Here is a 16,608-nt window from a genome sequence, read left to right on the forward strand (position 1 = left end):
AACAACTTATTAATTATTTTTCTCTCTCATGTATTAATGTCAAATTGTATGTTGAGATAAATATGTATGTAAAAATCATTTTGCAAGTAAGAGAGTAAGAGAGAATGAGTCTCTGAGGAGAAAATGGTGGAGCAAATTTTGGTGGACGTGCGAAAAACAACAATTACTATTTTTTACTATGTGTTATTCCCCATAGGTGTAAATCACTATAAATCATTTGTTTTACTTGTGAATCAACAATTACTATTTTTTACTATGTGTTATTCCCCATAGGTGTAAATCACTATAAATCATTTGTTTTACTTGGTGAATCAGCCTCAGTCTCATGTGAATGTATTTTCATGATTTAGAATTCAATCCTAAGTTTTTATTGTGTTGCTCCAAACTTACTCTGTTGTATTTTTTTTTTTCCGTGAGTGAATACTGGGTTTTTAAATCTCTGTATCACTGTGCGTAAATCTAGGTAGGTGCATGAAATCTAGCTCCGCCAAATATAGCTCCTCAAAATCGAGCTGCGCGCTACCCGAAATTGAGCTGCAGGAAATCAGCTCCACCAAAGTCACTACTCTACCTCTCCTCGTAAAAATTTTCAACAAAGGCGTAGATATATTTTCTAGAATTATGATCATTAATAATCATATTTACACAGGTATTGCTCCCAAGCATTAGAGAGCACCTACTCAAAGCTGCCCCGCTCCTGAGAGCTGGGGCATTGATCGGAAAGGCTCCAAAACCGTCCGGAGCTTCAACGGGTACTTTGGAGTTTTTCAAGAGCTTCAGTGCAACTGATTTTGAGGTTTTGGGAGCTTCACTGCAATGAATAAGTACAAATTTAGGTGTATTTGACGTTGCCAGCTTGGGTGCTGATTAAACTAATGGAACTGTGCGAAGGGAAGGGTATGCCGCTAGGTTTAGATTTGGATATGGCTCTAGAACTAAGAGAAACAACTGTTTATGGAAAGCCTTTCTATTCAAATGAAGATGAGGGGTCTGGCCAATCCTAATCTTTGTCATTGGAAAGCTATTCATTCTCCTCATATACGCGGATGGCGGATGGATATAAAAGAATTTAGGAAGATTGTTGGCCACTGGCAAAACCATCATTATGGCCCGAGCTGAATGGACAAAAGATGGAATACTAAAGAAAAAAAATTAGTTGAAATTATGAAATATAAATATTATTAAAAAACAATTTTTAATTTAATTTTCATATTTATTTAAGTATAAAATATATAATCTTATTATACAAACTCTTCTTAAAATAACATTGGATTTAAACTCTATTGTTTTAATTTTTTAATTACTATTAATATATTTTTTATTTTTTCTTATCTGTATTATAATTAGATGTAATATATACAATATTGGTGAGGTTACATCAAGGGCGAAGAATTGAACCAATGACTTAACATATCATTGAATGAAATCACCTAATAATCGAGCAATAACAACCTTTTTTCTGGTTTGGGAGTTTTGCATGTTTCTTGACTCAGAAGGAATTTGATTGAGAAATTGTTGATGGATTAATATTTTGATTTTTTTTGGCAATGTTTCAAAGTTCAATCTCTTACATGTTTCTTTGCAAGATAGAATTTGATTGGAAATTTTAAAGAAAAATAAATAAATTATTTTATTTTTATTTTTAATATATATTAAATTTTAATATATTATATTATTGCCGCACCCAATGGTTAATGGTTAATTGTAAATTTGGACAATACCGACCTACCAAAAACTTGTACAACATAGTTAATAATCCACCATGCATATCCACACTAGTAAAATTCAATGCTAAGTAACAACATAGATATTGATGACCAAAATATTGGGCTGGTACATTTTCCATTTGAAAAGATTAAGTTATGCGTATACATATTTAATTTTAATTTGAAAAAGATTAAATTCCGTACCAGCGAATAATTTCACCTCATCTTCGGGTCGATTTACATCTACGGGTTGTTTACCAATTATGATCTCAAACAATACCACTCCAAAGCTGTACACATCACTCTTCTCTGTCAAAGTTTGAGCGTTGAAATACCTGTGACAGCGGCCGCCTAAAACGAATTAGGTAAACAAACATAAGGTAAGCAGAAATAAATTCGAGTCATTGAATTCAATCGGCAAAAAGCAATTGAAAATTGAGTGGCATTTATGTTTGTGATGTACTCTGGATCGAGGTATCCCGTCGTTCCTCTAACCGCAGTTGAAAGATGAGGTCGAGCCTCCCCATCGACTGTAATCCTTGAAAGCCATACAGCACATAACACTGTATTTTACACGCATTATATTGTTATGAATATTATTCTATTTAGTTTTTAATTAAGTTGGAGCTAGTTTCAAGGTTTGTTGGAAGAATCACCGCACCTCTATAGAATTTGTAATTTCCACCCTTGGGATCTTAGTTACTGGCTTGTAATGTTTACCAACACCTTCGGGTTTTGGTGTAACTGCAAACCTCCACATGGTATCAGAGCTTGGACCCAGGTTCGATCCCAGGTTCGATTCCCCCAAGTTGCGTTTGAGGGGGGTGTTGAAAGAATCATCGCACCTCTATAGAATCCGTAATTTCCACCCGGGGGATCCTAGTTACTGGCTTGTAATGTTTACCAACCCCTGAAGGTTTTGGCGTAACGACAAACCTCCACAACTTTAAATGTCTATCAGTGAAATGCTATCATCAAAATGATGTAAAACTTAGTTTATAGTGAGAATATTTTGAAATAGTTTAAGTTTTTAAAAATAGTTTTTATTTTCATTTTCAATTCCTCTCCGTGAGATTTTGAACCTACAACTTGATAACTAATATCTAATAATAGTAATTCCTCTCCATGAGATTTTGAACCTACAACTTGATAACTAATATGTAAGATTTTGAACCTACAACTTGATAACTAATATCTAATGAACTAATATTAGAATATCTAATAGTAATCACACCCCGACACACTTATTAGAATGTGGAATTCTGTGTACATTATACTTTGCTCTTTACTTTATGACAATTTTTAATGTGTATATTCACACGCAAAACAATTTACCTTTTGGTATTGTATTTATCTGGATAAATGCGTTCCGGTTTATATTGGAGAAATCAACCTAACATTTTATGTACATTAAAATGCTAGAGATCTCTTTTCATAGATAATCCGTGCAAGGCACTTCGTCCAAATAACAGCTCTTTCAGAATTTGATGGTGGCTAAAATCCATACAAATTTTATTTAAACACATGACACAACAAAGTAGGCCGATACTTAGTAACCCAATTTTCGTAAAAGCTTGATTGTCACGTTTGAACCTCTAGTATCATACAGAGTTCCATGGCATGCCCATAGGCTAATTCTATCCGGTGCTTAAAGCCGTAAACTATACAATCGTCAGGACCGTAGATTGGAGTCGTTCTACTTAGCGTGCTAACTTATCATGTTGGAGCTGTTATCACTCCATTCCATTCCTTTGCGTTTACTCGACTCCACCCCGCCAGCCACCAAATCCCCACCTTCGATGCCAATCTCCTCTGAAACTGAAACAGAAACTGAAGCTATATCCTCGAGTTTGAGAGCCTCTTTGAGCTCTGCCACTACCTCACTCATGCTCGGTCTAGAAGAGCGTTCCACCTGAACACATCTCATGGCTACTTTGGCAACGCGAGTCATGGATTTCATGTCGTATCTTCCGTCCAACCTCTTGTCTATGATCTCTCTTATTTTGCCAACATCGTCATCTAGTATATACGGTGTCGCCTGTAAATATGCCCATAATTTTGTTAGTGTGTAGTTTAACATGCACTACGAAACATTCTACTGTCAGCGCTCTTAAATATTTATATTTTGGATGAATGATGATAAGATTCCTTACCCATCGAATGATGTTTACGTCCTCTTCCGCGAGTTTAAGATCTATGGGTGGTCTACCGCATATGATTTCTAGTAGAACCACGCCAAAACTATACACATCACTCTTCTCTGTCAACATTTGAGTGCTGTAATACCTGTGGTTCCCCATAGAAATTCAGCTAATGAAGCACAGTGGAAATACAAAATTTGAAATTGACTGTCCTCTAAAATAATTAATTGAAAGTTCTCCATAAGGAAAAAAATAACTAATCAAGTTATGTGGAAAATTTGCGTAAATATTTCTAAGAGAGAGCAAGTTATATACTCTGGATCGAGGTATCCGAACGTTCCTTTCACTGCAGTGGTAACATGAGTAGCCTGTCCATCAATTGTCATCCTTGAAAGACCGAAATCGGCTAATTTTCCAGTCAAATTGCCGTCTAAAAGGATGTTAGCGGTCTTGATGTCCCTGTGAATTATCTTCGGGGTGCAACCCACGTGTAGGTATTCCAGGCCTTCACAATATGGAAATCGCAGGTCGATCAGATGAGATGAGACATATGGTTACCAATGATTTGTCTTTATGCCTTTTTACAGTAATAAATACTTCAAACAACCCATTTTTTTTGGATCATACAAATTTTACATCAAAATGATAAAGAGATTTACCCTGTGCTGCATCTAACGCTATTTTGAGTCTTGTTTTCCAAGCTACTTGGGAATTTTCTGCTCTAGGACCTGGAAATGTAAATAAGAACCAGATGCTTGTCAGTTACCTTGCTATTCTATCTACTGAAACAGAAATATCTTCAAACAATGAAATTTACCATAAAGATGGTCCCTCAGGGACCCTTTTGACATGTGCTCGTAGATAAGCATAACCTCTCTGGTTTCATTGCAGTAGCCTAGTAAAGATACTAAATTCCTATGATTGATTCTGGAAAGAAGATCCACCTGTTCATGAGATACATGCACAGTAAAAACTTTCTTTCTTAGATTGGATCCAAATTGAATCGTATTACATGGTAATATTTGAGCATTACCTCATTCAGAAATTCGTCAACTCCCTGGTGGGAGAACAATGAGAGCACTTTTACAGCGATCTCTTTTCCTTCCGGCAATTTACCAAAGAACACAGATCCAAATCCCCCTCGTCCTATCTCCCGACTAAAGGTTTCTGTGGCAGCTGTCATCTCATCTAGAGTAAAGGCACGGCAATTTGTTGGATTTGGCACCTTAATCCTCGAGTTGTCTGCAATCCGCTCATGAAAGGTAAAGTTACTAATAGTAAAATTTCCATTATTTTCATTCTTGTATCATATTATAATAATATTTCTGATATTGACCTTGCTCCAAGAAATGTTTTCGTTCCTTTTCCACCCTACTGCTTTCGTTGACAACACCTTCTTCTTTTCTCCTGAATTTATTGCGATACACAACGCCCACTATCAATCCTATGATTAAAAATCCACTTAGTGTTGTTCCCAGGACAACTTTCAAGTTATTGCTCTGGAGTCTTGATGTTTGGAATCCATTTTTCTGTGAAGTACATTTCCTCTCCTCCCTGCGTAAGTAGATGTTTCCAGAATAACTGCAACACACCAACGAGAGATTTTCCACGAGCGTCCAGCTATAAGGTTTTACTAGAACTTGAACTCTAACCATAATTATCATCTGTGGAAATTTTAGAACTTGAATTCGAATCGTAATTATTATCTGTGAAAAAATTATTATAGAAACTATGAAGAAAATTTTCAACGTCGAAATCTTAATTTTGCGTCAAAACATAAGGAATATAAAATAGGATATCAGTACTTGAGTTTCAACGAACAATTGTGGAGAAGTTGGGCAGGAATTACACCGCTGAAATTATTGTTCTCTATATTTCTGTGACAATAAATTCAAAAACATTGCGGTATGAAAACTATTAGTTAATTCGATTTAACCTTGAACAAAGAACCTGAAAAAAATATAAAGTGAAAAGTAGAAGACAGGAAGACGTACAACTCTTTAAGGTTTTTCAGTTCAGATAACCACGCTGGAACAGTACCATTCAGGTTGTTGTTATGTAAATATCTGGTATAATAACCGAAGTAAATTTTCCTTTTTTCGAAAATGCATGATGACTTAAAATCAACAAAATAGCAATTTCGTATTGAAAAGAAACTTACAGTCTCTCCAACCTAGTTAAATTGGAGAAATTTGGTAAGGATCCCATCAAGTGATTATTGTCAAGTGACCTGCCAATTTAAACACGAATTAGTGAATGCTGCAGAGAGATGATTATTATCTGATATAATATTCAACGACAAACCATGTCCCTTCGCGCCATCAAATTCTATGTTCCAAGTGGGGCACTTATTAACCGCCAATCCTTTCTATAGGAGGAATAATCGCAAACATTTAGATAGACATTTGTTATAATAGGCATTGATAGGTAACGTAATCTACGACATTTCTGTATTATTCCAAATAGTTAATTAGGGGCTATGGGGAAAAGAAGGTCGAATTCTGCTTACAGATTAACGATGCAATATGTTTAGTGAAAAATCCTCTAAGATTTCTTCAGGACAAAGAACTGGCAACAACGAAGTATCCTGAGCTCTTACAAATTCAACTATACCATTTGACCTGGAAACAAATCAACGAATTAACCTTACAGTTTCGAAATTCTTATGTCGGAAGAGCTGTTAGCACAGCCAATTCCTTCCCACTGGACCAGATGACAAGATCCGAAATCCAATCATTTATCTCAAAATTCCTATTGAGAGCGTCAAGAGCGTAAACTGCAGTTTAAGAACTATGGTTAGGCATTGAATGATAATTGCTGTAATTTCAGTATAAGAAGTTTTACTCATTCAACTTACTATCTTGAGAATTTGTTGCCCGATCTGTGTAAGATAGCCAGTGATACTCGAAAGCGTTGAGTATAGGAGGACGGTTGGAGTTAGGGGCCTTAGTAACGTTAAAATCATATCGTATTTGATCGGGGAGGAATGTCTTCGAGTCTTGGGCGGAATGGTTGCGCAGGAGAGTAGTGGCTTGAAACTGTTCTTGACCAGTTATCTCGACGTAAAAAGATCTGGATTCCGACAAATTGAGTGTCTCGATCTCAGCAAAATACAACTGTAACAATGATTTGGTCCCTTGGGGAGTTGATGCTACTCTAATTGAAATGATGTCCGAGCTGTTTCCAACCCACGCCGTTTGCATGACAGCAGTTGGAGGAAGGTCGTTGGTATCACTTGTTGAAATAGCGTTATGCGAACTTACACGTCGTACATCTTTACTGTCCGTATTTAATATTGAATGATCTATTTTCAAGAAGCTGGATAATCACCCATACAAAGCTATTCAGCTTAATCTTTTGACAAAAGAAAAATATTCACAACTGCTCCATCACTGTGGTAAGATATAAATTGAGAAAGAGATTAAAAGTAATTACTATCTAATATCATTGTTGGATATTTTTAATGCAAAATACCAAAAACAGACAATATGTTCACCACAGAGCCAATGCTCTGTTTACTCTGTCCAGGATCTTTTGACAGAGAACCTCTTAGAAACAAAATGACTCAGATCAAACCATTAAACTGACACAAAACATTTCTATTCACAAATATATTTCCTCATACATATTCATCCTCTGTTACTGAGAGGGATTCACCACAAGAAAAACATTCAACAAAAAAAAATTCACTGTGTTTTCACCTAAGAATTCACTGAGCTGGGTTTACTGCTGTAAATCCCATTTTACATTCACTGCTGTAACAAAACTTTACTGCTGTAATATAAAGACTTACATAAGATTACTGCTGTGAAAAACAAAATTACACAGGCTTACAAAAATTCACGCTCCACCATTTCCTTTATCCACTACTTGTCCAAAACCACACATGGTTTTCCTTCACCTCAGTTTTTCAATTCCCACAAAAAACATTACAACATATTTGTGCACTGCTGTGCATACACCCTCTGTTTTACAAAATCAACACAACCACCATTACAACCCACGAGCATTTTTCTCCTTGGCTCGTTCATATATATTTTTAACTTGTGTCAATATTCTTTTTACATACCATTGCCCAAAAAAAATGGTCAACGCGTGAAACAAAAACTTATTACATACGATTTTTGTTTTTAATACGTGCCGTATAACAACATATATAAAAGAACATATAATAAAGTTTGCCCATACCCATATTAAGAGGGCCTCACCAAAACTTCGTAAATGCATTAAAGACCACAGCGTTTCCTCCACGGCAGTCAAACTGGAAAACCTTTCACTCCACCCAATGCATTGATTTGCTGCAGGCCCGTATGCACCTTACGCGATCGACGGTGGAGGATGAAGAAACAAATCCGACGGCGGTAATGAATATCGGAGGGCAGTTTGCAGCAGGGCTTTAACCCCCGAGAAGATGACGTTGCGTTACGTCAGGGCAATGACACGCGTCTGCACCAAATCCCATCGGAGCCGCATATACGGAAACAGCTTTTCGCTAGTAGGCGGTCCGAGAAAGTTAAGCAGGTTTCCGGTTTTGCTTTGGCGGTTTTGGGTGAGTTTCGCACGGAGTTGAAATTAGATTTCAACACTCCCCTTTAATTTCAACTGCTGTGCATTCGGTCATACCGAGACACTTTCTCAAAAATTCAAAGCTCTTCTGATCAAGTGGCTTTGTCAAGATGTCTGCTACCTGTTCTTGAGTCCTGCAATGTTCTAGGACAATTTCTCCATTGTTCACTAATTCTCTGATGTAGTGAAACCTTGTATCAATGTGTTTCGTTCTCTTATGAAACACTGAATTCTTTGACAAAGCAATAGCTAAGCTATTGTCACAAAAAATCACTGTCGCTTTTGCCTGCTCTTGGCCTAAGCTTCTCAACATTCTTCTCATCCACACTGCCTGACATGCTGCTGCTGTAGCTGCTACATATTCAGCCTCTGCTGTAGACAATGCTACAATGGACTGCTTCTTAGAAGCCCATGAAATGGCTCCTGAACCCATATTAAAAACATAACCGGAAGTGCTCTTCCGATCATCTACACTTCCAGCCCAATCGCTGTCTGTGTATCCAACCAAATCTGAATGTTCTGAGGCATGATATAAAATTCCAAACATTTTGGTGCCTTTGACATACCTCAAAATTCTCTTTGCTGCCTGCCAATGTGCCTCCTTCGGCCTCTCCATGAACCTGGAAATTAAACTAACAGCATACATTAAATCAGGCCTAGTAGCTGTTAAATACATAAGGCTACCTACAATACTCTTGTACAAACTAGGATCAAAATCCTTGCTGCTGTCCTCTCTGCTGAGCTTTAATCCCATCACTGTGGGAGTGATTGCTGCCTTGCATTCTTGCATGTTAAATCTGCCCAGAACTTGATTTACATATCTTGCTTGAGATATAAAAATTCCTTTTTCATTTTGATCTACTTCTATGCCTAAGAAGTATCTCAAGAAACCCATGTCAGTCATTTCAAATTCATCTTTCATGACTGATTTAAAATTCTCAATGAGCTGATCATCATTACCTGTGAAAATCACATCATCAACATATAAGACAACAATTAAAATCTTACCATCCTTTTCCTTGATGTAGACTGTGGGTTCTCCTTCACATTTGTCAAACTCATTATCCAATAGATATGAATCTATCCGGCTGTACCATGCTCTTGGCGCTTGCTTCAGCCCATAAAGAGCTTTCTTCAATTTGCACACTTTGTGCTCTTCACCTTTCTTCTCATATCCAAGAGGCTGTTCCACATAGACCTCTTCCATTAACACTCCATTTAGGAATGCTGACTTCACGTCCATTTGGTAGACTTTCCATTTGTTTTGAGCTGCTATGGACAGCACTGCTCTCACGGTTTCCATTCTTGCAACCGGGGCGAAAGTCTCCTCATAATCTCTCCCATACTGCTGCTTGTAGCCTTTGACAACCAGCCTTGCCTTGTGCCTTTCAATCTTGCCTTCAGCATTGCTCTTGGTCTTGTAGACCCATTTCACACCAATGACTTCTTTGCCTTTTGGTGACTCAACCAAATCCCATGTTTTGTTTCTCTCTATGGCATTCATCTCCTCATCCATAGCTTCTATCCATTTCCTATCTTTGATTGCATCCTCGAAATGAATAGGATCATCAACATGACAATACAAGGCAAATAAGGAATTCATTCCTTCATTATAAATGTCACTTAGATTTCTAAATTTCTTACCTCTTTCACTTGGTGTGCAAGTGCTTGAAGATGCACTTGAATTTCCTCCTTGTGGTGTGCTTGGAGAGGCACTTTCATTGATCCTCAATGGTGTACCTTGCTGTCCTTGTGTTGGCGCTGTTGTTTGGGGATTCATTTCAGCCACCTCCTCTTCATCTTCATCATGAGACAAACAGTTCTTGACATTGACTGTTTTCTCTATGCTTCCATCCCAAGCTTCCTCTTCAATGAATTGAACATCCCTGCTGACAAAGAACTTCTTGGTAGATGGAATGTACAGCCTGTAGGCTTTGGATTCATCACTGTATCCAATGAAGATGCATTTCTCCCCTTTGCTGTCCAACTTCCTCCTTAGCTGATCTGGTATGTGTGCATAGGCCACACACCCAAAAACTCTCATGTGGGTGACTCCTTGCTTTCTCCCACTCCATGCCTCTTCTGGCACTTTGTTCATGACTGCTTTTGTAGGACACCTGTTCAATATATAAACTGCACAATGTACAGCTTCAGCCCAATACTCATTTGGCAAATGCTTTGCCTTCAACATGCTCCTTGCCATCTCCATGATGGTTCTGTTCTTCCTTTCAGCAACTCCATTTTGCTGTGGAGTGTACCTTGCTGTAAACTGTTTATGTATTCCATTTTCTCTACAAAATCTTAGGAATTCCTTGGAGATATATTCACCTCCTCTATCAGTTCTCAAAACTTTAATGTGCAGCCCGCTTTGGTTTTCAACAAATGCTTTGAAGTTTTGGAATTTCTCAAAGACTTCACTTTTGTTCTTGAGGAAATATATCCAAGTCTTTCTTGTAAAATCATCAATGAATGTCAAGAAATATAGGCTGCCTGCTAATGATGGAGCTTGCATTGGTCCACACAAATCTGAGTGGATAATCTCTAAGGGTGTCTTTGCCCTTATACTCTTCCCTGATGGAAAACTTTCTCTATGTTGTTTTCCCAAAATGCAGCCTTCACATAGGCTGTCCGGTTTCTCTATCAATGGTAATCCTCTTACCATTCCTTTTCTGCTCAATAAGTTTAGACCTCCAAAATTTAGATGCCCAAATCTCAAGTGCCATAACCAGTTTTCATCCTTTGGCACGCTTTGGAAGGCCTCTTGGGTAACTGCTGCAATTTCATTTTTGTTTTTCAAATCTGCCCTGATCCTCAAAGGAAACATCCTGTTCCTTGTCATCTTCACTTCAGAAATGCATCTTTTGCTGGGTGGTATGTCCATGATGGTGCACACATCATTTTTAAAGAAAACATTGTAGCCCTTATGGACAAGCTGTCCAATACTCAAGAGATTACATCTCATTCCGGGGACATAGTATACATCTGCTATGGTTTTCCTTTCTCCTTGCTTTGAAAGTATTTTTATTTCTCCTCTTCCCATAACAGACACTTTACTATCAGTTCCTAGTGTGACTTCTGATTTCACATTTTTATCTAGGGCAGAAAAGAAGGCTATGTTTCCGGTCATATGGTTGCTGCAACCTGAGTCTAAAAACCATATGTCCTCACTATGTGTTTCAGCCATGTTACAAGCTAACAGGACATTTTCTTGACTGCTGTTTTCTCTTGTAACATTTGCATTTTGTCTGCTGTTCATGTCATGCTGTTTCTTTCTACAATCACTAGCATAATGTCCATACTTTTTGCAATAATAGCATTGAACATTAGATTTATCATACCTTTGTCCTTGAGCATGATGTCGTCCTCCTTGTTGGCTGCTGCCTTGGCCTTGGTTCTGATTTGGATTGTTGCCTCTTCCTTGTGCATTTGATGAGTTGTTCCTTCCACCTCTATTCTGGCTTCTGCCTCTTCCTCTTTTGTTTCCTTTGCCTTGACCTCTGCCTCTTCCAAAGGACATCTGGGTCTTGAAGGCTTGCTCAAGAGATGAGTTTTCATTCCTACTCAACCTCTGCTCATGTGTTATCAGTGATGCATGCAGCTCATCAACTGAATAGCTTGAGAGATCCTTTGTCTCTTCAATGGTGGTGACTATGGCATCAAACCTTGAGGGTAAGACCCTCAATATTTTCTCCACAATTCTTCTGTCTTCAATGGTTTCTCCATGAGTTCTCATTTGTGTGATTACACCAATCACATGAGTGAAGAATGAGTCAATGTTATCTGACTCCTTCATGTTCAAGTTCTCAAAATCCTTTCTCAGCAATTGTAGCTTTGCTGTCTTCACTCTCTCCATGCCTTGATAGGCTGTCTTGAGGGTTTGCCATGCTTCATTGGCTGTCTTTGCTGCTGCTAACCTTGGAAACATACTCTGGTCTACTGCTAGATACAACAACACACGGGCTTTTGAATCTTTCTTCCTATTGTTCTTCAGCAGATCCTTCTCTCCTTGAGTTAATGCATTGAACTCAGTTTCATCTGCTGGTTCTTCAAAGCCATCTTCAACTATTTCCCATAAGTCTTGGGAGGCAAGCAGGGCTGTCATAGTTATTGACCAGTAGTCATAGTTCTTCCCATTAAACTGTGGGAGCTGGGTGTTAAACAAACCCATACCAGTGCTTGTGCTAGCCATTCCTTGTCTGTGTATTTAAAACAAATCACTGCTTCTTCAGCAACACAAAAGAACTTTTGAAATATCTGAGTCCTTTGATGTCTGAGTCTTCTGTCTGGCTAAGAAGTTTTGCTGCTGCAACAACCTTCTCCCTTCAGCTTCTTTGTCTCCTAAAAAGAGCCTAAACCTGCTCTGATACCACTGTTGGATATTTTTAATGCAAAATACCAAAAACAGACAATATGTTCACCACAGAGCCAATGCTCTGTTTACTCTGTCCAGGATCTTTTGACAGAGAACCTCTTAGAAACAAAATGACTCAGATCAAACCATTAAACTGACACAAAACATTTCTATTCACAAATATATTTCCTCATACATATTCATCCTCTGTTACTGAGAGGGATTCACCACAAGAAAAACATTCAACAAAAAAAAATTCACTGTGTTTTCACCTAAGAATTCACTGAGCTGGGTTTACTGCTGTAAATCCCATTTTACATTCACTGCTGTAACAAAACTTTACTGCTGTAATATAAAGACTTACATAAGATTACTGCTGTGAAAAACAAAATTACACAGGCTTACAAAAATTCACGCTCCACCATTTCCTTTATCCACTACTTGTCCAAAACCACACATGGTTTTCCTTCACCTCAGTTTTTCAATTCCCACAAAAAAACATTACAACATATTTGTGCACTGCTGTGCATACACCCTCTGTTTTACAAAATCAACACAACCACCATTACAACCCACGAGCATTTTTCTCCTTGGCTCGTTCATATATATTTTTAACTTGTGTCAATATTCTTTTTACATACCATTGCCCAAAAAAAATGGTCAACGCGTGAAACAAAAACTTATTACATACGATTTTTGTTTTTAATACGTGCCGTATAACAACATATATAAAAGAACATATAATAAAGTTTGCCCATACCCATATTAAGAGGGCCTCACCAAAACTTCGTAAATGCATTAAAGACCACAGCGTTTCCTCCACGGCAGTCAAACTGGAAAACCTTTCACTCCACCCAATGCATTGATTTGCTGCAGGCCCGTATGCACCTTACGCGATCGACGGTGGAGGATGAAGAAACAAATCCGACGGCGGTAATGAATATCGGAGGGCAGTTTGCAGCAGGGCTTTAACCCCCGAGAAGATGACGTTGCGTTACGTCAGGGCAATGACACGCGTCTGCACCAAATCCCATCGGAGCCGCATATACGGAAACAGCTTTTCGCTGGTAGGCGGTCCGAGAAAGTTAAGCAGGTTTCCGGTTTTGCTTTGGCGGTTTTGGGTGAGTTTCGCACGGAGTTGAAATTAGATTTCAACAATCATAGGTAAGGATCTCCATAATTGTGGTAAAATATAAATTGAGAAAGAGATTAAAACTATTCTTATCCACTCATTTTCTCAACTCAAGTGAGATCCTTACTTAAAATAAATCTATACTAATTATATGCAGGGGCAAAGACACGGCTGAAAAATATATCTCAGTAAGAACATGTAAAAGTTCAAATTGTTCACCTTATTAGAGTCGACGAATCACCAACATCCTGCCTTTCAATGAAACCCAAGAGTGTTCCTGGTTTAGCCGCTGCATGATACATGCCTTTGAGGGTCCTCAACTCGATAGCGTTGATAAAGGGATCGTCAGTGTCAGATGTTCTGATCAAGCAAACAAAGAGCACACTACCGGAACTGACCAAGACATGTTCATAAAAATGTATATTTGTATCTGTTAATGATACGTTCTCTGAAGCCAACAAACCGAGTGTCTCAATAGAGAAAGCGAAGCTTGGCAATTGCTGGAACCCACTATAATTTCCAAGGGTAAACCATAGTCTTAAGAGGTATGGCACATCTGGAACCACAGGCAACTGATAACAAGATTTGTTGAGAGGCTTTCGGAAAACCCGTATAGTGCGCAAGTAAGTTCCGAAAGCTTTTTCAGTGGCGTAGTCAGATACGGGCGTTATGTCTGCCGTCTGAGCAACGTCTACGTAATTAGCATCCCCGACCCATGTGATACCGTTTTGGGCTGTCAGATTCGTTTCACCTCCACAATTGATACTAAGAAATCCTGGTACAAAAGTTCACAAAATAATTAAATAAAAGAAACATCCAATAAGAAAAACAAGCACAATTGTGAGAACGCATCCATATCCATTCTTGCTTCACCTGGTTGAGCAATAACATTGACAACCAATAAATGCAAAGTAATGGCGATCCAGCCAACCCATTTGCCATAATGAATTTGGTCCATCGCTACAGGAAAATTTAAAAGGATACAATAGCAGATTGGAAACAAAGGATCCAGGCAGACAGCCACTAATTCATGGAGGATAAAAGTGTAGCTGGATGTGTTTCAGACAGATGGCCTCTAATTCCTAGAAATTGAAAGAGTAGGTGGATGTGTTGAATTTAGGTGTATGAGTATGTTTGAATTGCATGATCATGCTAAGGTGTTGGATTTATTTTAGACCACTAAAGAGCCATTCTCTGGATAATTTATTGGTAAGCAACGAATATGAATAATTCCATGCCAATGGGGATTTTCCATTGAAGATTAAAATATCCAATTCTGGTTGTTTGTAATATTGAAATCCCGTTCGTAATAGAATTTTTCCACTTGCAATAAACAATCCCGAAATAGAGAACCGGAAAATTAGAGAAAGTCTTGGTGTTTTAATAATGTTGCAATGAGCGATTCGATGCTCTAGTTGACTTTTCGACTGCAATTGCAGCGATCCATTTTTAGACAAATAAAAATTTAAATTTAAATTGCAGCAAGTTTTTTAGATTTAGATATTTAAAACTTTGCTGAAATTTGAAACCACAACACCCATCACCTTAATGTAAACGATTTGACCTTTTTACCACTCTCAGCGAGCTTCTCTCCCAAAACTGATGGAGCTGTTGTCATTTACTACATTCTTTTGGGTGCATTCACATCTAAATTTAATATTATTTTTCATAACAGTTTGGTTTTTGTTAAATTTAAAGCTTTAGTGATCTATAATGTAGAAAGCAGTTTTTCAAATTAATCACATAGTAAAAATTCGATCAAAATTTCTAATCAACTAATGTGATTCTTCACATTTTAAAAATAACTCAATAGTTCTAAACCTATCATAGAGAAATTGTACCACTAGTAATTTTTAGTTTATGTGAGGAAATTGTGCTATATTTTTATATAGTTCCATGATCTCAAATATTACGCATGAGTGAGAAGAGATCAAACTTCCCCAAAACCAAAGAACCAAACCTTAGTCAACGCCATGTTTGTTAGCTTCTTTGATCTCTACCACGGACCCATAAGAATCTTTTGTGAATTGCATATTATAAATAAGGTTATTAATTGTTTAGGAGGAAAAAGGTCAATAAAATAAAATAGAAATGTGTTTAATTATAATTAATTGTGTAATATTAATTAATAATATTTATAATTAGGTTAGTCGTTTTTGAGTTTTATAACTACCAGAGGTTTTGTGGTTTTTTCTAGTTATCAGCTGTTCCACTGTGCTCTCTTTTCTTTGCTATTTCTTGGAGCGTTCATTTTCGGGGAAGTCCGTAATCAGGGATTGTACGGTGCAGAGTTTTTCCCATTTGTCTCAAGATTTTTCTATATATTTTACTCAGTGTTCTGAGTGATGGTGATTTCGTCTGACTTTGTGGACTTGGCCCCGACCCCGGAGGACATCCTGTTGGTGTGGGGTTGGAACCAACAACGAGGAACTTGGTGATAGCGAAGGGGGTTATGCCAGCTAAGTCACCACTTGGAAAAAGTTTATGTACGGAGCTGGCATGGAATTATGGCAGTGGTATAGGCTTGTTGGAAGAGTCAAAAACCCCCTCCTCAAAGGTGGTTTGCAAGCTTCTAGACTCTAGAATACATGAAGGTCTGAAAGGGGCATGTTTGGCAGGTCTCTCTAATGGGTCATCGGCGGGTTTACTCGTAAGTCCCTCTTCCTATGCTATTGTCACTGTTTCTGGGGTTTTAATGGGTGGATTGGAAGA

The 16,608-nt window shown here is 37.9% G+C and overlaps 1 protein-coding gene across 1 annotated transcript; it reads right to left on the reverse strand.

The window, feature by feature from the left end:
- Nucleotides 1-6,510: 6,510 nt before the first annotated feature.
- LOC149189112 (putative LRR receptor-like serine/threonine-protein kinase At1g51820) lies at nt 6,511-14,934 on the reverse strand. The gene is made up of 4 exons (XM_089410129.1): nt 14,770-14,934; nt 14,116-14,671; nt 6,705-7,165; nt 6,511-6,623 (listed from the first exon to the last, which is right to left on the reverse strand). Exons 1-4 carry the CDS (start codon nt 14,852-14,854, stop codon nt 6,511-6,513), a joined length of 1,215 nt encoding a protein of 404 aa, XP_089266255.1. The 5' UTR covers nt 14,855-14,934.
- Between the last annotated feature and the right edge of the window lie 1,674 nt (nt 14,935-16,608).

The sequence above is a fragment of the Pinus tabuliformis genome, chromosome 3_1 (genome assembly GCF_031772625.1).
Source record: "Pinus tabuliformis cultivar Carrire ecotype Pingquan chromosome 3_1, CPIR1, whole genome shotgun sequence".
NCBI lineage: Eukaryota > Viridiplantae > Streptophyta > Pinopsida > Pinales > Pinaceae > Pinus > Pinus tabuliformis.

Bases quoted from the DNA above. Each gene is read 5' to 3' on its own strand.
- LOC149189112 (XM_089410129.1), bottom strand. From the start codon at position 14,854: ATGGACCAAATTCATTATGGCAAATGGGTTGGCTGGATCGCCATTACT. The intron at 7,166-14,115 runs GTGAACAATTTG...GTGATTATCCAG, and splicing joins GATTCGTCGACTCTAATAAG to CTTCTTGAAAATAGATCATT. The intron at 6,624-6,704 runs GTAAGTTGAATG...CTTAAACTGCAG, and splicing joins GGCAACAAATTCTCAAGATA to TTTACGCTCTTGACGCTCTC.